The sequence below is a fragment of the Megascapheus bottae genome, chromosome 22, assembly GCF_031878675.1.
Source record: "Megascapheus bottae isolate mThoBot1 chromosome 22, mThoBot2.hap1, whole genome shotgun sequence".
Lineage (NCBI taxonomy): Eukaryota > Metazoa > Chordata > Mammalia > Rodentia > Geomyidae > Megascapheus > Megascapheus bottae.
This window is the reverse complement of record NC_143530.1, coordinates 24,427,841-24,454,979: the sequence shown is the minus strand read 5'-3', so window position 1 is coordinate 24,454,979 and position 27,139 is coordinate 24,427,841. Positions and strand designations below refer to the sequence as shown.

Below are 27,139 nucleotides of genomic sequence, written 5' to 3'. Positions count from 1 at the left end.
CAGAGCTTGGCTGGGTTGGATACTGGAAATTGGTACACTATACTTTTACAACTTTTACTTTCTGTGTTTTATTTACTTTGATTTGTTTTCCCCTGAAAGTCTCTGTTTCATCAAGATTTTCCTTATTTTTAGCATTGCATTAGCAATTTTATATCTCTTACAATTCCTGTTATAGGCTTTTTCATGATTTTTTTTTTTTTTTGCCAGTCCTGGGCTTAAGCCCAGGGCCTGAGGACTGTCCTTGAATTTTTCTCAAGGCTAGAACTCTACCACTTGAGCCTCAGCACCACTTCTGCCTTTTTCTAAGTATGTGGTACCAAGGAATCGAACCCGGGTCTTCGTGCTTGCTAGGCAAGCACTCTACCACTAAGCCAAACTCCCAGCCCTTTCATGATCTTTTTAATTAATTTATTTATTTATTTTGTGAATCATGCGGCTTGAACTCTGGGCCTGGGCTCTGTCCCTGAGCTCTTCAGCTCCAGGCTACCACCCTACCCCTTGAGCCACAGCCCCACTTCCTTTTTTCTAGTGATTAATTGGAGATAAGAGTCTCATAGTCTTTAGTACCTGGGCTGGCTTTGAACCTCTGGTCTCATCCTCCTGAGTAGTTAGGATTACAGGCGTGAGCCGCCTTACCCAGCTCATGATTTTTTTTTTTTTAGACCATCCTGGGCTTGAGCTCAGGGCCTGAGCACTGTCCTTGGACTTTCTCAAAGCTAGAGCTCTACCACTTGAGCCTCAGCACCATTTCCGGCTTTTTCTATGTATGTGGTACTAAGGAATCGAACTCGGGTCTTTGTGTGTGCTAGGCAAGCTCTCTACAACTAGGCCAAACTTCTGCAAACTCCTGGCCCTCATGATCTTTTTTTTTTTCAATTGTAATTAATTGAAGGGTTACATTATATTCACCAGATAGAAAGTGCTTTACTTTACAAACATTGATGCCCTTTCTCATGTCTTGGTTCCCATTTCCCTCCCCCCACCCTCTCCCCTCATCTTGTTTTCCCCCTTCCCAATCCCATTTCAAATAACCAAAAACGCATATATACAATATATCAGATAACAAGGTAAAATACTGTAACAATATGAGATAACCAAGGGACAGCAAAAGAGATGAGAGATAATATAGTACATTAAGGACAATAATCACTCATTATATGGCTTTTGTTTCTATATCCTGACGGTCCTTTTATTTAGCATCATATTATATGGCCTTATGTATCTAGGTTTTGTTCTATTGTAAATCTCTGCTAGGAGAGCCCAAGATTTCTATTGATTATGACAAATGAGGGAAACCACTGAGCCTATGTTCCTTTGGGTCTGGTTTACTTCACTTAATATGATTTTTTCCAAGTCTTTCCATTTCCTTACAAATGGGGAGATATCTTTCTTTCTGACAGCAGCATAGAATTCAATTGTGTACAAATACCACATCTTGTTGATCCACTCATCAACTGAGGGACATCTGGGTTGGTTCCATGTCTTTGCTATGGTGAATAGTGCTGCAATGAACATCGTTGTGCTAGTGGATTTAGTATGTCCTTGTTTCTGGACGGTTGGATAAATGCCTAGTAGTGGAATTGCTGGGTAATAGGGGAGCTCTATGTTTAGTCTTTTGAGGAACCACCATACTGCTTTCTAAAGTGGTTGAACGAGTTTGCACTCCTACTAACAGTGTAGTAGTGATCCCTCCTGGCCACATCCTGGCCAGCATCTGTTGTTATTAGATTTCTTGATCATGGACATTCTAACTGGAGCCTCATGATCTTTTTAATTCACAAGTACATCTTAGTTTCCTTCCCTTTTATATTGCTTCTATAGTTAAACCTATTTTTGTTTTAATTATTTGTCATTTTGCCAGGTGTGAGTAGCAAATGCCTGTAATCCCTGCTCCTTAGGAGTCTGAGATCTGAGGAACGTGGTTTAAGTCTAGCACACAGGAAAGTTCATGAGACTCTGGCACTGTGGCACAAGTAATAGTAGAATGCTAGACTTGAACATAAAAGCTCAGGGACAATGCCCAGGCCTTGTGTTCAAGCCCCAGGACTGACTTACAAAAAAATAAATAAAAATTTATCATTTTCATTTTCCTCTGAGACCCAGTAGTAGGTACTGAAATTTTGTTTTTGAAGTTAGTTTCTGATAGTTATTGAGGATATTTTTCTTAATACATGCCAATTTTTTGTAACTGTTTCAAAGATAAGAGGGCTTCAGGATATAGTAGTAAGGATAGTAGAGCTCTTGCCTGGTATAAGGTCTTTGGTTCCATTCTCAGCATCACAGATAAAAGTCAAAAAGCATATTTATTTCATATGTTACCAATGCCTTACTATCTGCATTACTTAAATATAGGTTGTAATAAAGAGAACAGACAGGTCTTTTAAAATTATGATAGTTTTTCTTTGTTTGCAAAAATCTGTGTTTACTTTGTAATTTTGGTTGCTTGTGCTCTGGTAGTGGTATTGTTACAGTATGATAGCTGTAATTACAAGATAAAGGCAGTCCCCAAGATTATTCTCAGGTTTGGTAATTTGCTATAAAGATTCACAAACCTCTGTACTCATAGTTTTGGTTGATTATAGGGAGAGGATGCAGATCATAGTCAGACAAGATAATAGATATATTGGTCAGAGTGGAGGAAAATTCTACTTGTGCTTTCAGTTCTTGTATCTAAGAGAGTCATGGTTCTCCTGGAAATAGCATATGATAACACATGGGCAACTACCCATTGAGGAAATTATCACAGTCTGGTGTCCACCCTTTAATGGGAATACATTCCACAGACATGGTCAGTACTCCTTATGATTCTTGAAAGCTGAAGCTGTTACTGACAGGCCCAAACTCTGACTGTAAATCACATTGTAATAATACTTAGCACATTTTTTATTTCCTGTGCATTTTCCTGACTTTAATTTGAAGTTAAAATCCTCATTATTTTACCTTTTCTACTTAATATTGTCTAGATTTATTTTTCGGTTTAGCATTTATTTTTCACAATTATAAAATTTACTTTATAGATGTTTAATTTCAATGTTTCTCAGCAGTCTTGTCTACTGTTCACCTTTATAATTTTTTATTTTTTTTGAGCAGTAGAATCAGTCTTTGTTCTTTGTATTGTTGTTCATGTGTTTATTTTTTTAATTCTCGAATGTCTGGAAATGCTTACTATCACTGGGAGACAAAAGAACTGTTTTTTGAAGACATTGATCTGGTGGCTTTTAGTGTTGTAGAGCATACTTGGTCAGCATAAATCTTTTATTGTAGGTAAATTATTCATTTTTATCTACCTAACTACTTAAAAGATATTTTTGTTTAGCTCTGAATTTAAAAAAGAAATGGCATCCAGGGAAGAAAGAAGGAAGGGAGAGAGGAAGAAGATATCTCTGTAATATATGCTGGTCATTCACTTTACATTATACTTTGGAATCTATAGATCAGTTTCCTCATTTCTCATCATTATTTTATATTTTATCTCTAAATAGTCTTATAAGGTGATCTTATGTCGTGTCTCTAAATAGTCTTGTATAGAAATTATGTACCTTTTTTTTCTGCTTTGCATGGTATATAACCCCTGTTCTTTTTTTCAGTAGGCTGCTCAATTGCCTAGCATGAGTGTGCATGTCATAGTATTCTTTATATTCTGACATTCTGAATATGAGGGAATTGATCTTTAAAGAAAAGGAGTTTTTGGAATTGAGAAAAATAGGGTCTTAGAATTGCAGTGTCAAATGTAGTTTTGAGGGTATGAAAATATTTCCAGTCTGTGCTATCCAGGTAGTGAAATTGGGTATAAATGAAAGTTCATCTCTGGTATTCCGGATGTCATATACTTTCTCTGTGATTGAGTGAGGACACATGCTAAGTCTAAATCTCTTAACTCAATCCATCTCAATTAGTTATTTAATCAGTACCCATTCTGTAATATTTTATATATTTATTAGTTTTTTTTCCCCCTGAGTGGCATGTTATCTACCAGAGGGTTTTTTTCCCTACCAGAGTTATTTTATCTGTAGTTCATTTTTTTGTTGTTGTTTTTAATTCCTTCTTTTTTCTTTTTGAGATAAAGGGCTTGATATGTAACTTAAGTGGAACTTGAATTCACAGTTCACAGGTTGCATGAATATTTGTGAAGCTACTTGCAGTGTTGAAGATTTTCTGGCCAATTTGGTGCCTCATTTGTCTCATTCACTGTTTTCTTGAATGCCCGCTGGTCTCATGTGTAACTAGGAATAAAGGTATCATGGGATTTATGAAGTTTAAATAATAAATTGCATATGGTTTAACCACTCTGTGTTAGCTTTCTAGTCTTACAAGCAAAATATCTAAGATAAGTGAATTTTAAGAGGAAAGATTTATTTTGGCCCTTGATTCAGAAGGGCCAGTCCATATTCTGGGGGATTTACTATAGGCCTGTATTCAGGCAGAGCAAATAGCTGCTTGGACATCAAAAACCAAGAGGGGATAGGGAAACAATATTCCGTTTAAGGATACAAACCCACTGGCTTACTCCCACTAGGCCCCCACCTCTTTTTTATTTTAATAATCTTTTTTATTTATTTTATTTTTTTGCAAGTCCTGGGCTTGAGCTCAGGGCCTGAGCACTGCCCTTGGACTTTCTCAAGGCTAGAGCTCTACCACTTGAGCCTCAGCACCACTTCCGGCTTTTTTTTTCTATGTATGTGGTACCAAGGAATCGAACCCAGGTCTTCGTGCATGCTAGGCAAGCACTTTAATCACTAGGCCAAACTCCCGCCCCAAATCTTTTTTATTTTAATTAATAGAAGGGTTACAGTTATATTCGACAGATAGTGCATTACTTCACAAACATTGATACCCTTCTCATGTTTTTGTCCCCATTTCCCTCCCCTCACCCCATTCCCTCATCTTGTTTTCCCCCTTCCTTTTCCTATTTCAAATAAACAAATAAACATATATATCATATACCAGATAACAAGGGAAGATACTGTAACAATATGAGAATAACCAAGGGACAGCAAAAGAGATGAGAAATAACATAGTACATTAAGAACAACAATCACATATTATATAGCTCTTGTTTCCAAATCCTGGAGGTCCTTTCATTTAGCCTCATCTTATATAACCTTATATATCTAGACTCTGAGGTATTGTAATCCTCTGCTAGGAGAGTCCAAGGTTTGTACTGATTATTATAAATGAGGAAAACTGTTGAATCTTTGTTCCTTTGGGTCTGGCTTACTTCACTTAATATGATTTTTTTCCAAGTCCTTCCATTTCCTTACAAATCGGGTGATGTCGTTTTTTTCTGATGGCAGCATAGAATTCCATTGTATATAAATATCACATCTTGTTGATCCAGACATCTACTGAGGGGTATCTGGGTTGGTTCCATATCTTTGCTATGGTACATCTTGTACTATGGTACATCTTGAACATCTTTGTACTAATGGCTTTAGTATGTCCTTGTTTCTGGACGAGTGGGTAAATGCCAAGGAGTGGAATTGCTGGGTCATAGGGGAGCTCTATGTTTAGTCTTTTGAGGAACCACCATACTGCTTTCCATAGTGGTTGAACAAGTTTACACTCCCACCAACAGTGTAGTAGTGATTCCTTCGGCCACATACCCTCCAACATCTATTGTTATTAGATTTCTTGGTCATGGCCAGTCTAACTGGAGTGAGGTGGAATCTCAAGGTTGTTTTGATTTGCATTTCTCTTATGGCCAGAGATGTCAAGCATTTCTTTATGTGTCTATAGGCCATTCCGATTTCTTCTTCAGAGACTCTCTTTAAGGCTTTGGCCTATCTTTTATAATGGGATGGTTGTTTCTTTGAAGAGATTCAATTTTTTTTTATCTGTTGATATATTTTAGATATGAGTCCTTTGTCTGTTGTATGGTTAGCGAAGATCTTCTCCCACTCTATGGGCTTTCTATTTAGTTTGCTAGCTATATTCTTTGCCACACAGAAGCTCTGAAGTTTAATGCAGTCCCATTTATCCAAACTTTCTTTGATTTGTTGTGTTTCTGGGTCTTTATTAAGAAATTTTCGACCTGTGCCAAGGAGACCTAGTGTATTTCCTAATCCTTCTTGTAAAGTTTTCAGTGTATCTGGTTTTACCTCAAATTGGTTGTAGGCCCCATCTCTTAAAGGTATCAGACACCTGTGCCTTTGGGATGCATTTAATAACCAACGTATAGCAGTGACACATGTTTTATAGGATAAAAATAGATATTAAGTGTTGGAAAAGCTCTTTATAAATCTCAGGTATCTCACTTAGTGCTTTCTCATCTTCTTATTAAGTACAACTGTTAGATGCTGGACTACTAACCAAGTTAGGCCATAAACTGCCTATACAGGGCATGAGCTTAAGCATGACTTTCAGGGATTGCTAACCAAGAGGGAAAGAAAAAGAATCTGATGAAGGATATGTCATAGTGACTATGTGACAGAGATTACTGTATAATAATTACTCTTCAGTTCTTCATAAAAGTAGATTGACAGTTTCTGATCTTGTTCACACTCTCGCACAATCTGGGAGTAATGCATGGTGAAACTATGTATATAAACATGCCTGTAGACATTGACCATGTACATATGTCATTCCTTACTGCCTATTTAAAATGACATCTATATAAATGTATAGATATAACTTTTGAATTTTTTTCAGTTGAAGCTGAATATTTGTCATCCACATTTTACAGGGGATGAATAAAAGGTTGAAGAAATTCCAGTGAATTACTAGGCAACCTTTATTTGACTATGGTTTTTCTTTGGTAGTACTTTTATACATACTTTTTTCATTTAGCAAATGCAAAGTTAGGATGTTCAACTCCTTCACATATTTAAGTTTTAAGAGATTAGAAACAATAACAAACCTGTGATCATGTACCACGTTACTTATTGAGTTTTTCTATTTAAAAATATTTTCAGAGAAAATAAAAGGTCAAGTGAACCAGACATCGGGTTATTTGGTTTAATTTTCTGGAAAATAGGATTGCCTTTATCAGATCACAGTGTCTCTTAGTCCTCATGCTTAGCTGACAGCTTGACAGTGGCTGTGCTGTGGTGGAGATGGGCTGGAGGAAGTTGCTTTGTCAGCAAAATGGGCTGTAAACTGAGCTGGGGCCAACTAGGGTCACCTCATCTTGACCTGCTGATTCAGTGATGGGTTATGTCAGCATCAGAAAATGTGGCTGCATGATTTCCTTTAATGCTAATTTTGACTTAGAAAATAACATTTGAGGAAAGACTGTAAAATGTAATATCTTACTATTCCACATAGACCACATGCAGTGCTCACTCAGTAAAAATGTGTGATGTGTCAGTATTTAATAAAGAATGTAAATGGATTTGTTCACATGTAATATGGAAGTCTTTCTCATATAACTTTTTAATCTGTAGGCATAGCCTTCTTTCCTAAATGAGACAGAAAAATTGTTTTCCATTTAACTTTGTAAGTCAAGTGTAAATTTATGTTTTGATATATCCCCATTACTATGTGACTTATTTTTTATTTATTAATTTATTTTTAACCACATGATTTAAATTTGAAACATTAAATAAATGACTTTTATGTGTTCCTGAATCAACCAAGATTGATAGAAATACAGTGGCTTTTCCCTAAATGTATTTACTTATCTTTCTATGAATATTTTTTTGGCAAAAGAACAATGTTTATTTTATAATTTCTTTTTACTCAACATTAAGGTACAATCAATAAGAATTGCTGATGAGATGTACAAATTGATATTTTCACATGGATGTGTATTCCTTGCAAAATGATCACTAAACTTGAATGGTTCTATCAGGAAAAAAAAATAAAAATAATGAGATTAGGATTAAAAACCAATGAAGAGAACAGTAAATCTTAGTAGACACTGAGAAGGTGTTGGTAATTGACACTGAATTTGACTCAAGTTTTCTAACAGGAACTCTAGAGAAATAATGAAATACATGCACATATTTGTAGAAGTATACTGTTTTATTTTTTTAGCATGAATCTGCCCTTTGAGTCAATCAGAATCTGTAAGTTCCTTTTAGGAGTTTGAATTTACTATGTGAATGATAGAGATTAATACTTAATATTGATATTAAGTAATACTTAATATTAACTATTAATATTAATATTGAGAAAGTTCTTTCTTTTAAAAATTATGTGAGTTGAACATCTTGAATGAGGAATTTTACTAGAGCAAGTTATATGGAAGAATAGAAATCTGAAGGTGTTTTAGCAGCTATGATTTTTGAGGAGAAGAAGACTCTTTCAGATGCAACTAGATATAATTTTCTACTGCCGTAAGAATTTATTGTTCTCATTTTACCAATGTAAAAACAGTATCATTAGCAGTATAAAGTTGTTTGTCTATGCTTCATGGAGACCAGATTGCTAGAGTTCACATTTAGAGTTGGGCTTGGTGACCTTGGTCACCTTATTTAATTTTGTGCCATGACTTTTTTATCTGCAAAGTAGAAATAACATCAGAGTTATATCACTCACTTCTTGCAAGATGACAAATATACATTAGAGAGTTAAAGTGTTTAGCTTATAGTCATAGTTTAATGTTGCTATGTCTTCTATTTCATTATTTTTATCATATCATAGCTTTTATCGGAAAGTGTATTTGGTGATTTTTAATTCGTCACATAAATAAATTTTATTGTTTTAAACTTCCCATCTTTACTAGTTAGGTATTATTGATTCCTCAAGAATTTTTTTATCAAAATGAGAGAATAGCAAAAGTAAAATCTCTCATGTATTTTATATGTCCAGAGTTGATATGTTGGTTAAAATTGTTAGATGTATTTTTGAAAGTCCAGGAAATGCTTTGTGGTAAGTAGAATATAGAAAATGTATTTTTCAGTCTTATATTCTAAGGCTCAAATTGATTTTTTAGAGATATTTCTATTTTGCTATTTCTATTTTGTGAAACTGAAATACAAAAATTCTTTTCCAGTGCCTAAATATCAAAGGTAGTAATAGTAATATCCAGAATTTCTGAAGTCTCATTTTGCTTTTTTTCCCTCCAAATATTTTTTTACACTATCCATTCTTGAAGACTAGATAAAGAGCATTACATGCTATTTTTAAAAATGCTAGACTGTCAATATTATAGGTAGACCTGCTGGGTACTCTGAACAATGTCATATATTTGTGCTTCTTTCCAGCAGTGAAAATATATGAAAAAGCCATTCAACAATGTCATTTTGATGTAATATATCTCCCTGCTCATTTAAAAAGGCTAACATTTTAATGATTTTTTTTTCCCCTAGCCATCCATCAAAAGCTAGAAGCAGATGGAACAGAAAAAGTAGAAGGATCCATGACACAGAAATTGGAAAATGTTCTGAACGGTAAGTTTTGTCCTACTACCCAAAACTATTCATAGACTTTATAATAAGTTTTAATATAGTTCTTGACCTTGGTCTCACAAGACAAAGAAGTAAATTCATTTCAGCATTTATTGTTAAATAGTAATAATTCAATGAATGTTAAGGGGAAACATCAACAATGAATGTTTTGTGTTTGTTTACATCTTATTATGGGAAATCATAATTTAAAAACAAATTATTATAATTCTTACGCTTATTAAGAAATAAAATTTTCTGTTCTAACACAGATTGGTATATAAATATAGTTTCATCAAAGATAGTAAAGCACTAGCAGCAAGGATTGTCATTGACCAAAACCTAGAAAAAACAAGTCTGTAGGTTTGCACCAGTGATCAGGAAAGAGCTTAAGCATCATTTGCTTGTTTACACATTGTATGTTCCAAAAAAGAATTAAGGCAACTGTGAATATGTCTTAACTCAGGCCTTGTAAAAAACAGTGAATGCCTGGAAAAGGCAGCATGGATTATTTATGTTGTTGTTGGTTGTAGTGGTGGTGGTGGTGGTGGTGGTGGTGGTGGTGGTGTTTGTGTGTGCCTTTTTTTTTCTGCATTTTAGACAAGATAAATGGGAGTACAGGACAGGAGGAAGAAAGGATGAACAAGCAGGATGGGTATTCGGTATATACTGTATGGAAAATGAACTATATATGTAATTAGTGTACAGGGACAAGATTGAGAAATGCGGGGGAAGAGAAGGAAGGGTTGACATTGTCCAAAGAGAAATGTACACATTACCTGAATTGTGTGCAAAACCTTAATAATAACAGTAAAATTATATTTAAAAAACTGATGTGTGAAGTTTGAGATTCTGTTAATCTCTGTTTAACCCTTTGTCTTACATCCCAGCTATTTATCCTACTAACTTAAACTCATCAAATGAATTAGTCTTTATTGTGATGTTAGTGAGGTAAAAGGAACTTGTCCTGCTTTGTACATGTGTTTCACGTTCATTACAAATTAATAATGCCCACCTGAATCTCTTTAGTTTTAAATATAAAGAGGGTCAAGAACTGAGAGCCTAGTCACTGTCCCTGAGCTTTTTGCTCAAGGCTAGTACTCTACCACTTTGAGCCACAGCTCCACTTCTAGTTTTCTGTTGGTTAATTAGAAATGAGAGTCTTGTAGACTTTTCCACCCAGTTTGGCTTTAAACATCAATCCTCAGATCTCATACTCCTGAGTAGTTCAAATAACAGGCATGAGCCATCAGTCCCTGGTTTGCTGTGTTTGTGAGAACAGTCCGCCAACTTTATTATAATGAACATAACTCTAAATTCTACTCAAATAACTATTTACTAATGCTTTTATTGGTGTAGTCTGACACTTTAAAGTTTTGGTAGGAGATTTTCTGCCCAAGGATTTTTGTATTTGTACTATAGAACTTGTCATCCTACCACTGTATCTATAAAAAGAGATTACTTCAGCAGGAATAGCTGATATAGTACCAGTATCATTGTACCAGTATAAGACATACTTGATGGGAAAATATTAAGGGCCCTTTTATACATTAGGTTGAGCATTATGTGATAACGTTTTTTAAAAATCTAGTTTAAGAAACCTTTCCTTAGGAATCATGGTAAAAGACTACAAGGAGGAGGTTTATTTTTAAATTTAAATTCTTTGATAGAAATATGACAATAACTTTCCATTGAAGTTTATGCCTCTTGGTTGAAGTTGGGCTTGACTGTTTGCTATAAATGGGACTCTCGGGACTTTTTAATTGTAAAAAAATTTCCTCTTATAGTAGTTCTCTTTTCCAGAAACATTCTTGTCATCATAATGTTGATGTTTGCTATCTTAGGATAAAGTTTTTCTAATCCAGGTCAGCTCGACAAGCATTTATTTAACATAGATAAAGTTCCAGCTGAGCCAGTCTGGGAGTTGGAGCTGGGGTGACTTAAGTACTTCAAGATTACCTTCAGTCCCATGGGGAATCCTAGTTATCCAGAGATTCCAGGGCTGTAGAAATGAGAAATGCAGAGAATTGGTCGAAAAATAATTACAGGACTATTACTGAATATTTAATCTCTACAAAAGGAAGAAATGAGTATGAATATAGTTTATCCAGATTATTACTAATGCTTTTATCATAGGTATATGAATATACTAGTTGAAATCAAATTTAGTTTTAAATGAGATTTTTTTTTTTTTTTGCCAGTCCTGGGCTTGAGCTCAGGGCCTGAGCACTGTCCTTGGACTTTCTCAAGGCTAGAGCTCTACCACTTGATCCTCAGCACCACTTCTGGCTTTTTTCTATATGTGGTACCGAGGAATTGAACCCAGGTCTTCATGCATGCTAGGTAAGCACTTTAACCACTAGGCCAAACTCCCTGCCCAAAATGAGATTTTTTATTTAGGCAGTCTTATACTTTTAAGCTGTTTCTAAAAGATAATAATTTTGGCCTTAAAAACTTTTCTTTCTCATCTTATTCACAATTTATCAGTATTGACTATTGAAATTGTTTTTTGTTTTCTTTGAGTTATGTATTTCATGTGTAGTGATTAATTGTGATTGTTAAGCTTTAATGGATTAAGAAAAGCCTAAGATATTAGTAAAAGATTAATAAAGCATGTCTCTCAGTTTGAGATTGTCATTTTCTTTAGAATCTTTTTGTTTACGGGGTGTGTACTATACCTAATATATCTAATACAAGGATATTAGCTATTCCTAAAGAATAATATTATTCCTAAAGAACGGTATTCCTAGAGACATGAGGACTCTTAAGTAATGAATAGATTAAACCTCTTGTTGTATTGATAATCTCTTGGCATTTTGGGGAGGTAGTGAAGTTAGGAAGTAGGGCCTAGTTAGAAAAAGTAAGTCACTGGTGGCTGGGACTATTTTGTGCCCTAGCCCCTTCCTGTCTTGTAATTGTTATATTAATATATTAACATATATGTATAAATTAATATATTAATCTGTTAACATATAAATATGTAGTATATAGTAATATTTATCCTACAAATTATAATAACTGTAACAATATGGTAATATTACATTATTGATAGTATATGTCAAACTCAACATAGGTAAGAACTCTATGTCCTTACCTATTCCAAATGCATAGAACAGTGCTATCCACTAAAATTCTGTACTAATGAAATTCAGTTATTGAGTGCTTCAGATGTGCCGAGGAACTGAATTTTTCCCCAAGTGCTGGTGATTGATCCCAGCTGGGTATGCTATCCATCACTGAGCTGTATCTCCAGTTTTACATTTTAAAAGTTATACTTTTTTTTGTGTGTGTCATGGGGCTTGTACTTGGCCTGGGCACTGTACCTGAGCTCTTCAGCCCAAGGCTACCACCTACCCTTGAGCCAAGCCCTACTTCCCATTTTCTAGAGGTTAATTGGAGCTAAGAGTCTCAGGTCCTTTTGTGCTTGGTCTGGCTTTGAACCTTGATACTCAGAACTCAGCCTCCTAAATAGCTAGGATTACAGGCATGAGCCACCACGCCTGGCTTAAAATTATACTTTTTAAATTAAAACTTTTTAAGTTAAAACTCTGTTAGCCAAATTTCTGTTGCTGTGACAAAATACCCAAGAAAATCAACTTAGGGAAGGCTTATTTTGGTTAATGATATCAGCTCCCAGTGGGTTTTGTGGCCTGCTTTGAATTAGAACATCATGTCCAGGATCATATGGTACACAAAGCTGCTCACCTCATGGTAGCTGGCAAGCAAAAAGAGAAAGGGCAGGCCTGGGATTCCTCCTGTCACCTTTAAAGAAACACCCCCTAATGTTCTAACTTCCTTTAACAGACCCTATTCACTTTAAGGTTCCATTATTCCCAATTGTACTACAGGCAAGGGACTAAGTCTTTAACACATAAACTTTTTGGGGTCACTCCAGGTCTATATTATAGCATTTATCTTTAGATTACTGTTGCAGAAGGTGGCTAGAAACTCCAAGGTTAGTATAGAGGCAGATAGTGCGATATTAATTTATTTAGTTTATAGAGTTTATGGAGTTTATATTAGTAATTGTGGGAATAACAGCTCAATAGCAAAGTGCTTGTTCAGCAAGTATGAAGCTTGGATTTGAAACATAGCATCAATCAAACGAAACAAGCAAAAAGTGGAGTGGAAATAATAATTGCATAGTCATGTACACTTTAAAGGGGTGGTAGCCATATAACTAGCAGAGATTGACTGGTGGCCTGTGTGATTAGACAAGATACATGTGTGTCCTGCAGCATGAGGAAGAAGACAGTTACCTCAGAGAGGATACAAGGTTCACCATAGGAATTTAGTAAGGGAGTAATGTAATGACAGTTTTAAGGAGCACCCCAGCATCTCTATAGACCATAGGCTGGAGGCAGGAGGTTGACACTGAGGTGGTAGAGCAGGCAGCACTAATATAAGTCAAAATAGTAGGAAGATAGAGAGACTAGCAGAGAAAGAACATCAAAGGGATGAAGATGGCAGTATTTGGTCACTGGTTGAGTGTACAAAGTAAGAAAAGGGAAATAGTTGATGACTCAGATTTCTGACCTCAAATGGAGTAAGGAGGAGCAGGTTAGTGGTGTGATGAGAGGAGTAGGGAGGAAAGACTGAGATTCTTGGGGCTATATCAATAAGTATTTTTCTGGCTCTTATCACTTCCTTTGTATGTTGCATGTAACCTCTGTGACAATTGCTTCCACTATGAAGTGGGAATAAAACAGTGCCTGTCTTAAAGAAACATGAGCAAGTATAAAAAAATTATAATACACATAAGATTTTTAGAATAGCACCTAACATTAACTCAGTACTCAGTATGTTATCTCTTTATTGTATGTCTAATGTGAAATACACATTTAGAAATCACCAGCATAGAGATGATAATGGAAGTAATAAGATCATGTGATTTATCCCAGGTATATAAAAGTGTATAAAATTATAATAAAGAAGTCAAGAACTATCAGTAAGATTCAAGTCTGTGAAAAAGAACCTGACTTTTATGAAACGATTGGCTCATAATTATCTAACAAGTGGTATTAAAAAAGGAAAGAAAAAATGAAGAAAATGAATCATCATTTTCTCATTTCTTGAACTTGACTTGCAAATAAGTTGGCTCTTTGAGAGTATGGGTATCAACTTCAGCTATTTTCACATCTTCAAATTCCACCTCTGTATATTTTATGTAGAACTGTAGGTTTCCAGTATTAGGCATGCTGTTGTAAATAAGCATTAAATACTGCTTATGATACCATTCATATTATAGCATACAGCCTAGCTAGTCATTTTATAGAATCTTGAAATGGAGACACAGACAACAGATTTTAGATCTCGTTGCTTCTTTTTTCCTCCTTTCTCTTCCCTTCTCTTTCCTTTCTCTTCCCCTCCTCTTCTGTTCTCTTCCCCTTCTCTTCAACTTCTCTCCTCTCTTCTACACTGCCAGCTGCTTTATAATTCGGTGTCCTTGTTGTAAGAGCCTGAGGAGACTAATGTATAGACTGGTAGCACATGTAGGGATTTATACCTGATTATTGAGATTCTGGCTGATAGCTTTATCTTTGCTTTCAGCCCCACATGGAAGAGCACTCAATCCCTGTAGCAGTTTTGTTTCCTTATTAGCAGCAAAAGAGAAAAAAGACAAAGAGTGCATTTGTGAGCTGCCTGGCGATTTTTATTGGCTGTGCAAATCTTGGTTTCACTGTTTTCATGTGTTTTATTACTGGATGCATCATCTCGTTATCAGCTATGAACTACAGTTTTATTGTGAATGCAATAAAATTCACAAATTTATAATAATTTGTTGGCAGGAATTGTTTACATAATTTCTCAATGTTGCATAAATTTAAATTCTCCATATATAAAAGTATATTTCTGAGCAAATTAAATTATAATTTTGTAGTTTATATAACTTCTACCTATAATTTTTTTTAAAAAAGTCTATATTTTATTTAGCTCACTTAAAGTTTATCTTTTAGTTATTATCATATGTTTTTTGGTAGTTAAATATTAATTAGTAATTTTATTACTTTAAAAATAAAGTGAAAAAGGAATTCATTTTGAACTTATATGTTTGCTTTCATTATATTAACAATAAAGAAAAACTTTGGTGCTTTAACACCTAAGTGTCACATATTAAAAGATTTAATTCATTTATGAAGCTTCAACTCATAAAGTTGATATTCTTTAAAAATGGTAAGTACTTTAAAATAATTTTCCTTGTGCAGATTTCCAGTTCAGATTTCAAATACTCATCTAACCTATATTATGTAGCTTGGTGGCAAAAAGGAAATGTATTTCTCCTCATCTTGTAATAGAAAATTAGTATTTTACATAAAATAGAATGTGGTGAAATGGCTATCTTGACCAAATAAAGTTTTTATATCAGGCCTTTAAGATTTCGCCAGAACTTAAACATTATTTAGATAAAACAATCATGTTACAAAGAAGCTTTTAACACGATCAGGCCACCCACAGTGTGGACTAGCGGATGTGGTGTACAAGCCACCCAGTGAGACTGAGGTAATTTTTTCATCTCTGCTTAAAGTATAGTCACTAGACCAGATAATGTAGAAACGTTTTACAAGCAGTGATCAAACAGCTAAAAACAGTTTATCCTTTCTCTCTCCTTTCTTAGTAGCTAATTAAAATTAATTCACAAGTTACAAATTTTAAACTATTTTTGAACATAACAAAATTTGCTTTAGATAAACCAACTTTTATTACAGTGATTTGTATAATTTAAAGTCTTTCAGGAAAAACATTTTTGAAATGTCCTATTCATGTATAATTTTAGCAGAACTGATATAAGAACCATTAATGATGCTAGATTAAACTGTGTCATTTAAAATGGTTTATATAATTTTCTGTGTCCATTACATTTGAAGATATTACTATCAAGGGGTAGGGTTACTTTTCAAATATTTCTTTTGAGCAGGTTTTTTTTTCTTCTGAAAACGTTTTTATGTTTTGTTTGCTATTCCATCTGTAAATGTTGGATCTGTAGAATCTAAGTAGTGTATATTTGTGCACATACATGGGTATGCATATATTTTACCTCTTATTATATGAAGTAATGGAATAATGTAAGGACCCCATATATTGCTATGAAAATTAGGAAAGTAAAATAAATGTAGGATCACAGTTTAGAATTTATTTGGACATGGTAAATATGGTTGTTTCTAATTGGATGGTATTTGTAGCATATGAAAAGACATAGCAGGCAAAATGAAAACTTTAGCATATTTTTATAGTTAACTTTTAATACACAGTCTGTTGAGCTAATGGAAAGCCATAATAGCAATCTAACCTTTTGTTTCTCGTGCAGTTACACATTTTCTGGTTAAAATCAGCTTTTATCTAAATTTCATCTTTTCCTTTTAAAATAGGAGCAAGTAATACTGCAGATGCATTATTTCAAGAAGTGCTAGGTAGAAAAGACAAGGCAGATTCCACTAGAAATGCACTCAATGTACTTCAGCGATTTAAATTTCTCTTCAACTTACCTCTGAATATTGAAAGGAATATTCAAAAGGTAAAGTATGTATTTATGTACATACAGTGTTATAAAACTTGAAGATTTGTTAAGATTATTTTTATTATTAGCCAAATAATCATTATGCTTTACTGACAGTCTTCTAAAATTTTTTTAAAGGGTGATTATGATGTGGTTATTAATGATTATGAAAAGGCCAAATCACTCTTTGGGAAAACGGAGGTGCAAGTTTTCAAGAAATGTAAGATTTGTTTATTGCTCTTAGATCTTCTACTTTGCTTTTACAGGAAGAATGTGGAATGTGTTCTGTAAAGAATGTTTTGTGTATTTTGGATTTTGTTTATATGATATTCTCTTTAAAATGTAAAACAATTACTTCAAAAGTAACATGGGTTTCTTCCTGAAATGTAGTGAAAATGACTAACTATAATGACAGGTTATTCACAGACATTTGTGGTGGTCATTAACAACGATCCTATTTAAAAAAAAAAAAAGATCTTTTCTTTTTTTTACTGTGAAGAAGAAGCAACAACAATCTTTTAAGGGCATGGAAAACTGCATTTTAATCTTTCCTCTTCAGAGAGAGCCAAGAGCTTTTGAAATTAATTCTAATACCAGAGATATAGCAAGTAAAGGAAGCTTAAAGTTCCCTGTAGCTAAAACCTTATCACCCAGGAGAAATATAACAAAGCTTATTAAGAAATGAAACCCATAAGGAAGCAGACACATAATTTATTTCTTTACTGTGACAAAATGTACATGCAATGAAATGCACAGACCCTACATGTTACAGGTCATTGAATTCTGTCGCATGCATACGTCCATGTATACAGTTGTGATGATGTGTTTGGATCACTTCACAAAGGTCCCTTGTGCCTCTTTTCAAAAAGCAATCACTGTTCTGCTTTCTGAAGTTTGATTTCAAATTTCAATTCTGTAAATCTTACATATCCTTTTTTGGAAAAATAGATTATGCTGAAGTAGAAACACGAATTGAAGCTTTACGAGAATTACTTCTGGATAAATTGCTTGAAACTCCATCAACATTACATGACCAAAAACGTTACATAAGGTAAAACGTAAAGAAACTTGACTCATTGTTTATATGTGTTTGGTATTATTGGATTTACAGTTTAAATCTGAAAGGTCATTTGGGGAAACTTAGGAGACTGATGAAACAATGAAAGTGAAGAAAATTGGCAATTTGAGGGAGTTTTGTATAGGACACAAGGATTCTTCAGAATACTAGTACATTGCAACTAGTTATGGCTTACTTTTTTTTTTTTAAAGCCCAGGGCATTCTGTCAATTTAGCCTAAGGAAAAGTAGATCCATTGCTTAGTCACTCCTTCTCTACTGCCTACTTGCATACCTGTGGGGTGGTGCAGTGCCATTGTCTATGGAGTAAGGGTTCCTGGTGGGTCAGAGCACAATACCAGCCCATTGAGTAGAAAAAATTCTGGAAGGTTTTGTCCATGAGTGTTTATCTGACGTATAGTAATCGATAAAAGAAAGTTTAGTGATATGTGTGTGTACATATATATATATAAAGTATATGTGTATATACATATACATACATACATACATACATACATACATACATACATACATACATACACACATACACACGCACACATGCTTTTTTTTTTTTAAATAGCAGTAACAGGCAGGCACCAGTGGCTTATTTCTGTATTCCTAGCTACTTAGGAGGCTGAGATCTGAGGATTGCAGTTCAAAGCCAGCCCAGGAGGAAAGTCTATGAGACTTTTTATCTGTAAACGTCAAAAAGCCAGATGTGGAGCTTTGGCTCAAGTGATAGCGTATAGCCTACAGTAAAAAAGCTTAGAGACAATACCCAGACTCTGGGTTCAAGTCCCCAATCTGGCACACAAACACAGGAAAAAAAGCAGTAACCTCACAGGGTATACGAGGAACACCTTAGAAAGAAGTAGTGTGAACTGTGGTGATTTGGAAGAGTTCTGTGTTTTAGTTTCTTCATCTGAGTATGACAGACTAAATCTCTGAAGGTCATGGAAAAGAGAGAATACATTTAAGGACTGTCATTGAATCAGTTGCCAATCAGTTATATAATTTATGTCAAAGTTTGGAGATAGCATAAATTTTAAGCTTTTTGTATGTAATTAAAGAATATTAAAATTATTTTTAGCTAGAATATCTTGTTTAGATTTTGTTCTCAATCTCTCTCTAAACTTAGAGACTTCTCTTTAATTAGGGAAGTTTTTGCAAAAATCAGTAATTATAAAATTACGGTAGACTTGATATTTGTGCATTTAGCAGTAGGATCTGGCCTGAAAGTTGCTGTGAGAACAGCTGTGGAGTGACTGATGATGCACACTCAGACTTTGTCCTGGTGACCAGGGACAGAGGGAGTGAGAGATGCTGTCTCTTGACAAGCAAGTCGGTATTCACCAGGAGGAAAGTACGCAGAGGTGTCTGCAGTGGCTTCAGAAAGAATAGTATAATTGATTGCTGCTGCTGCTGCTGTGGCTGTATGAAACTTGGGGCAGGTACTACTGAGATCATTGTGCAGGCCCCAGAAATTGACCCTTGCCTTTCACATGCATCTTATGAAGACCCTAGTTTTAAAGCTTGTCTTGTTGTTCTTAGGCTGCCTGTGTAAGGAAGGATATACGGTTGGACTTTTCCTTGCTTGTAGAACTGTACAAGATTACAGTGTAAGCAAGCTTTACGGCAGTTACTCAACTGCCACATTTGCCATATACAGAGTTCCAAGAAGATGGAGCGTTTGATGTAGGACTACATTGGCAGGGGCAGTGTCCTCATCCTTGTTGTCTGGGTTACTTTCTGCTGCCTCATTGGTTGTGCTTTAGAGATTTACCTACGAACTCATTCCTTATATTAAACTTGCCTACAACAATATGTTAATCCTTGCCAGGTATACAGCTCTTTATGGTTGAATTACCATGGGTATAGGTAACAAGGGTAAAGATCACCTACATGCATTAGTTCACCTAACTAAAAACTTCTTTATAACTCTGTCTTGCTGTCAAGGAACATTGTAACTTTACTAAGAAGCAGAGCTCATTCCTCTTAGTCCTTCCTTATCAGTGTGGTCTTGCCTATGGAAACTGGTGAAAATCACGAGTATAACTGAAAACGAATTCTTAAATTCTAAAACAGTATGCTTATGTACATCATTATCTTGTTTTCTCCTCCAAAAGGCTTTTTGAAAGAGTATTCTTTAGTATTTCATTAATATAAAAATATAAAATACCAATAACATATGCTACATCCTGAACAATTTTTTTAGATGAAAGTACCTTTTTTTTTTTATTGCTAGTCCTGGACTTGAGCTCAGGAACTAGCCACTGTCCTTCAGTTTTCTTAAGGCTAGAACTCTAGCCCCAGCACCACGTCCTTTTCTATGTATGTGGTACCAAGGAATTGAATCCGGGGCTTTGTGCATGATAGATAAGCACTCTACCACTAGATCACACTCCTGGCCTCAAAAATACCTATTTTTTAAACATCATTTAAAAAGTGAAGAAGAAACTCCTTGGAAGAAATTTGAACAAGATGTATTATAGAACTGACATCGTCTAGAATTTCTGACAGGACTTTTATCTTTCTTAAGAAAATATTTTGAATGTCCTTTAACTTAATACCCATAAATAAAATGATAGGAAGTGGATTATCCTTAAACTTTGCAAAGACAATGGTCACTGTATTGCAGATATATTTCAAAGTTGTGAATCAAGCTTAATGATTTTTCTTGCTGCACTGCCAGAGAAAGCCCTCATAAAGACGTCTGCATTCCTATCCAACAGTGTAAAAGTAAAGTGTTCTTTAAAAGAACACTCCTGTATTTTCTTAACATCATATCGAGGATTATGTGAACCAAAATGTTAGGAAAGAGGTTTTTTGGGTTTTTTTGTGTGTTTTTTTTCCCAAGTAATTGAAGGTAAAATAAGCCTATTTGGGGGTTTTTGAAACAAATTACCCCCAGCAAGAAGAATAAAAGAGCATACATGCATTGGGAAGGAAAGACAGGTGATACTATTTGCTTCGTTTGTATTCCAGCTAGTAGGAGAGGAAAGACTTATGTGAAGAAAACTGAGACTAGATTTTGAGGCTTTGGAATGAATTCTTCATACTATAATCTGTTTATCTTAGAATGCTAGTGTCAAGTCATGGGGTGTTGTCTTAGGTGACTGCTTAGTTCAAGGAAGATCCTTACTCTTAATTGACTTGTCACTTTCTCAATAGTCAAATAAGGCCTGTCTGCAATTTGTAGCAGTTGCCAGAGGAGGATAAAGTCAGGCTATCCATGAAGTACAGGCCATGTTTTTGGTGGCCCTTTGGCAGGTGATCAGAGGCCACACCCCCTTCAAAACAGGGCCTCCTCATTAGCTTGTGGAGGACATAGCTAGTGCTATGTCAGGTTTCTCCTCAACATTTTATTTGTTACTAACCTACCACAAAATGGATTTGTTTCTCTTCTAATTATCTGTTAATTGAGATGTAATGAGTGACCATTACTGAAGAAATGTGGGAAGAATATCAGACATGCCCTGAGTGATTGAGATTTAGCTAAGGTCACAGCTTGCAACCATTAATGAGTAATTGCCATTGATCAAAAATTTAAACCTCGAGACAAAAGACAGCTTATAGTTAAGAATAATTTTAAGGTAATAAATTCATTTGAACATGCTTTTGGAGTTTATTTACTTGGATTTAACTTGACATGTGTGGAAATGTTGCATGAGAGCTAATGAATAATATCTGACAAAAGTTTTTCAACTGAAATATATTTAAATTGTGTATGTTTGATTATTTTATGCAGAAAGACTTTTAAATATTTTGGGTCTATTTAAAAAGAAAACACCCATTCAAATTATGTCTTCTGTATGAATATTTTCTCAGAAATGAATTAATTTACACTTTAGAAGTCAGTGCATGTTGTTATATACAGAAAGTGTCCTTAAATTTTAGCAGTCCATGACTAGCTTGTCATAGAAAGCAGTACCATACTGCCATCTAGTGGACTTTTCAAACCAGACAGGAATTTTAAATTGAAATTATAAAAACAAAAAAACAAAACCAAAAAAGAATCACCCACATGCTGTTATGTCTCCCACCTGTGTTTGATGTAATGCCTGCCAATGAAGTGGAAACACTTTGAGAAGCAAATATGACTATAAAGAAAAGTTCTCACCAAATTGGTAGGATCATGTTTTTTTAATTGCCTTTTATGCAAAGATCTAATTTTTTTACAACATAGTTTTGTTATTTACAATAGTAAGAAAATATTTGAATATATTTCATTGACAATTAAGACTCATATTGGCAGATTATTTCCTAATTTATAATGCTTTTCTTCGAAAACTGATAGTGATTATAAAACATTCTAGCTCATCTTTCTGCTAACATTTTTAACAAAAGCTTACACTTGCTTCTTTTCAGGTATTTGTCTGACCTTCATGCACCTGGTGACCCTGCTTGGCAGTGTATTGGAGCCCAGCACAAGTGGACCCTTCAGCTCATGCACAGCTGCAAAGAGGGCTATGTGAAAGACCTTAAAGGCAAGGAATTCTATTCTGAGTTACATGTCACGTCTGTAAACGTCCTTTTGGCTATTTTTCTTACTTCCATATACAGCCCTAAGAGTGGGTGATAGGAGAGAATATGTATCATGGTTTTAATATATTGCAGTTTATGATTGACTAGTAGAGTTTAAATGTTATTATAAGGTTTATTTCAAGGAATAGCTACAGCTTCATAGGTACATGATGCTATAGAAATCAAATTAATCTTCAATGAATGTGAATCTCATTCATTGTTTTATCAAATACATGTGTGGCCTCAGTAGTCCAGGAAGTTGCCAAGTGCTACATAGACTGCTATGAATATAACAGATACAAGGTCTGCCTCATGAACTTAGCAAAAGAAAGGAAAGACACTAAACATGTAATGAGCTGAAAAAACAAACAACAACAAAAAAGGACACATAAAATGAGAAACAACAGGATATTCGGAAAAGGTCATTAAGTAAGGAGAATGCACTATGAAAGCTGTCTCAGGAAGGTCCCATATTAGCTAAGAACTAGAGGTAGCTTATTAGGCATGCTCCAACCTAAGAAAGGGAGCTATCTGTGTAAGGCCCAGAGGTAAGTTTGAAGAAAGAGGCTAAAGCTACATTTGCATGCAAACTTACGGACTTTCATTTGTGTAATCTTGTCATTCAACAAATATCAAATATATTAAAGGCCATTTATACTGCAGTCACTTGATTGTCAATAGTCAGATGCCTGGATTACACCATCTGACAGTATGGAGGAAACAGACAGGTTATTGATTGGCTTTTGTATTGGAAAACTGTACATATGCTGCTTTCTAAGGCTGAAGAAATTCTGAACATGATAGTTGCACTTAGAAACAGGATCTGATTTAAGGTTTTGGATTAGGAAAGTGATGTTCTGATATCTGAAATGACATGTGTTTTAAGTATTAAAGGACATTTATGTTGGCCAGTTTAAACAGAGAAGGAAAGAGACCTTTCCAGGAAGCATACAGGTTTTTAAGCCACAGAACGCCACTTCTGTGTGAGGCAGGAATATATGGCTGAGAATGTGATCATAGTTGAGGAGTTGAGGCTAGAGTTAGGATGCACCAGATAATAGGTGTCATTATTTGCTTTGAGAGGTTCACTTCATTCACAGGGCAGTGGAAGAACCACTGAGGACTTCGGGCAAAGAAAAAACATCATCAGATTTATTTTAGAAGATAGCAAACAGGGAAGTCAGGTAGATAGCTGGCATGGTAACTATGGTACCTGACCATGTGGAGGTGGTGAAAATGTGATGTGTGTATGTGTATGTGTGTGTGTGTATATATATGTATTCCAAGGTCATTTAGAGGTTGAAATGGATTGGGCAGGGTTTTAGAAGAATGGGGAGAGGTGGCATGGGGCCTCTCAGATGTTTGTGTCTGCCATGGTAGCTCATTACAGTGATAGTACCATGAGTCAAGGAACTTAGGAGAGGAAAGTGGTTTTCCCTTTCATTTGGACAGGTGGATTTGGAATTGCCCTCTGTGCAAGAAGAGATAACGAATAGATTTTTGAAAGAGTAAGAGGTTTGGGGCCTTAGAAGCAGATGTATTTACTCAAGGTTAGCAAAAAAGAAGGAGGAAGAGGAACAGGAAGAGGAGGGGGGAAGATGAGAGAAAGAGGAGGATGGAGAATGAGAGGATGAGAAGAAGAGGAAAAGAAAATGAGGAAGAAGAGATGCAAGAAGTAGAAGTGGGTGCTTCACATCTGTAATCCTAGCTACTCAGAAAGCTGCAATCTGAGGATAGTGCCTCAAAGCTAGCCTGGACAGGACTCTTATCTCCAATTAGCCACCAGAAAACCTGAAGTAGTATTGTGGCTCAAAGTGGTAGAGTGCTAGCCTTAAGTAAAAAGAGCTCAGGGACAATGCCCAGGCCCCATGACTGACAGAAGGAGGAGGAGGAGGGGGAAAAAGAAGAAGAAGAAGGAGGAAGGAGGAAGAAGGAAGAAAGAAGAAAGAAGAGGAAGAAGAAGGTAATAATCAAGGACAATCTTGAGGGCCACAATGAAGGTAGAAGTTACAGTAGAAGGGAAGGCTGCAAGAGATGATAAACAGGTATGGGGTAGGTGGGAAACAAGAGAACACAGTGCCCTGAGGCCAGAAGAGATAGTTTTCATATAAGCTTTAAGTTACAGTGGAAGAGTAAAATGTCCTTTGGGCTGAGCCCTGAGGTTGCTGCTGTGACCTCAGCTCCTCAGTAGGTGACATTGATTCAGGACCAATGCTGCCACTCACTCCCAGCAAGGTCTGGGACTGCTCTCTAATGAGAGCAGTCATAGCACAGATGACATAGGAGAAATTGTCACTATTCATCTGTAACATACTTTTTGTCTTATTGCTTTGGATAGTTTGGATTTGAGTACTTTTTAGTTCTGATTCTATGGGGGGTTTTTGTTTGTTTTGTTTCTGTGGTAGTCATTGAACTTGACCTCAGGGCCTGACCACTGCCCCTGAGCTGCTTCCTTCAAGTCAGACTAGATCTCTGCCACTTGAGCTATAGCTGGCCATAGGTACCAGCTGCTCAGGCTGGCTTCAAACCATGATCCTTAATTCTCAGTCTCCTGAGTAGCTAGGAATACAGGCATGATCTGCCAGGCCAGCCTGGTTCTCTTTTTTGTTGGACATCTGCTTATAATAATTGTGAAGTTTCAGATTTGGAAGACATCTGGGAAATTGTCATGTTCACAAATGACTTTAGAGTTATTTCATATGTGAGAAAAGTATCTCAAGAAAAGTCAGGTGAGGGCCAGGAGTTTGGCCTAGTGGTATAATGCTTGCCTAGCATGCATAAAGCCCCAGGTTCGATTCCTTGGTACCACATACATAGAAAGAAAACTGGAAGTGATGCTGAGGCTCAAGTGATAGAATCCTGGCCTTGAGAAAGTCCAACAATAGTGCTCAGGCCCTGAGCTCAAGTCCAGGACTGGAAAAAAAAAAAAAGCCAGGTGGCTGCCCCAACTTCTATGTATTGAAAGTAGTGGTAGAATAAGCAGATATCCAGATTTCTTCCCATTCCACTAGCCTGTTATAAAGACAAGCTACATAACTCCTCCCTGTGTTACATTGTTGAAATAAGCATTTCATCACTATTTCTGAGTATGTTAGGAAAGTAAACTGGCATATAAAACATACTGATATTTGTCAACTCACAGTGAGCTAGCTATTCCTTAAGTACCCCAGCTAGATGAGTTACTTCTAATTTCTGCTGCTTTTTATGCTGTTTTGCTACACATGGTGAATGCTATTGAGGCCGTTTTGTGTAGACCTAATTAGTAACCTCTAAGATCATACAGTGAAAGGGTGAGATAATGCAGTTATCATATTCAATGTATATATGTAGAATGGAGCTTGGAAAACTGAGGAGATTTATGGAGTTGGGAGAAATAGGGAAGAATGATAAAAGGTGTGACACTGATCAGAATTTGTGTTTATCAACTGACATGTTGAATTGAAACCCCTTTTGTATAACTAATTAAAGATAATTTGAAAAAATAGCACATCACACAACACACATACACACACACATACCCGAGTCATACATTAAGTATAAATTTCTTGAGAGTAAAGACATTAAGAAGATAGTGACCAGTGAGAAAGCATCTCAGTGTCCTAGGAGGTACTCCAGAAAATACTAAGGATGTTAAAGGGCCTTTCTTCTTCCCACCAAAGCTGTAGCTTTGTAGAGCAGCAGTGGTAGTGACAGGCCATTAGCTATCAGTTGATGCCACTTTTGTGTTGTGATCTGTCTCCTTCGATTGGCCACAGAGTACTTGTTTGCTTGGCCATTTTTGGTTTCCTTAAGTTGATTGTAGCTGCCTGTGGAATGTTGAAGCAACAGAAAGGAGAATAATATTTCTTTTTTTTTTCCAAAATACTTCTTCATTGTAATTTTTTGAGCTTTCTTTCTTTTTTTATTGTGATTAATAGAAGGGTTACATTATATTCACCAGATAGTAGGTGCATAACTTCACAAACATTGATACCCTTTCTTATGACATGGTCCCCATTTCCCTCCCCCCACCCCTACCCTCATCTTGTTTTCCCCCCTTTCCTACCCAATTTCAAATAACCAAATACAAATATATCCAATATATCAGATAACAATGTGAAATATTGTAACAATATGAGATAACCAAGGGACAGCAAAAGAGATGAGAGATAACATAGTACATTAAGAACAACAGTCATTCATTATATGGCTTTTGTTTCCTTATCCTGGAGGTCCTAACATTTAGTGTCATACTATTTGGCCTAATGTCTCTAGATTTTGTTCTATTGTAAATCTCTGCTAGGAGAGCCCAAGGTTTCTACTGATTATGACAAATGGGGGAGACTACTGGGCCTATGTTCCTTTGAGTCTGGCTTATTTCACTTAATATGATTTTTTCTAAGTCTTTCCATTTCCTTACAAATGGGGAGATATCTTTCTTTCTGACAGCACCATAGAATTCCATTGTGTATAAATACCACATCTTGTTGATCCACTCATCAACTAAGGGACATCTGGGTTGGTTCCATATCTTTGCTATGGTAAATAGTGCTGCAATGAACATCACTGTGCTTGTGGATTTAGTATGCCCTTATTTCTGGACGACTGGGTAAATGCCAAGTAGTGGAATTGCTGGGTCATAGGGGAGCCCTATGTTTAGTCTTTTGAGGAACCACCATATTGCTTTCCATAGTGGTTGAACGAGTTTACACTCCCACCAACAGTGTAATAGTGATCCTTCTTGGCTACATCCTATCCAG

The 27,139-nt window shown here is 35.6% G+C and overlaps 1 protein-coding gene across 3 annotated transcripts in view; it reads left to right on the top strand.

The window, feature by feature from the left end:
• Exoc2 (exocyst complex component 2) overlaps positions 1 to 27,139 on the top strand; it is a 223,616-nt gene that overhangs the window by 18,262 nt on the left and 178,215 nt on the right. For all 3 annotated transcript variants that reach the window (XM_090356361.1, XM_090356362.1, XM_090356363.1), the window contains exons 6-10: positions 9,252 to 9,332; positions 16,694 to 16,839; positions 16,960 to 17,041; positions 17,770 to 17,872; positions 22,245 to 22,363. In XM_090356361.1, the coding sequence (XP_090212487.1) occupies positions 9,252 to 9,332; positions 16,694 to 16,839; positions 16,960 to 17,041; positions 17,770 to 17,872; positions 22,245 to 22,363 (531 nt within the window). The remainder of the gene's footprint in view (positions 1 to 9,251; positions 9,333 to 16,693; positions 16,840 to 16,959; positions 17,042 to 17,769; positions 17,873 to 22,244; positions 22,364 to 27,139) is intronic.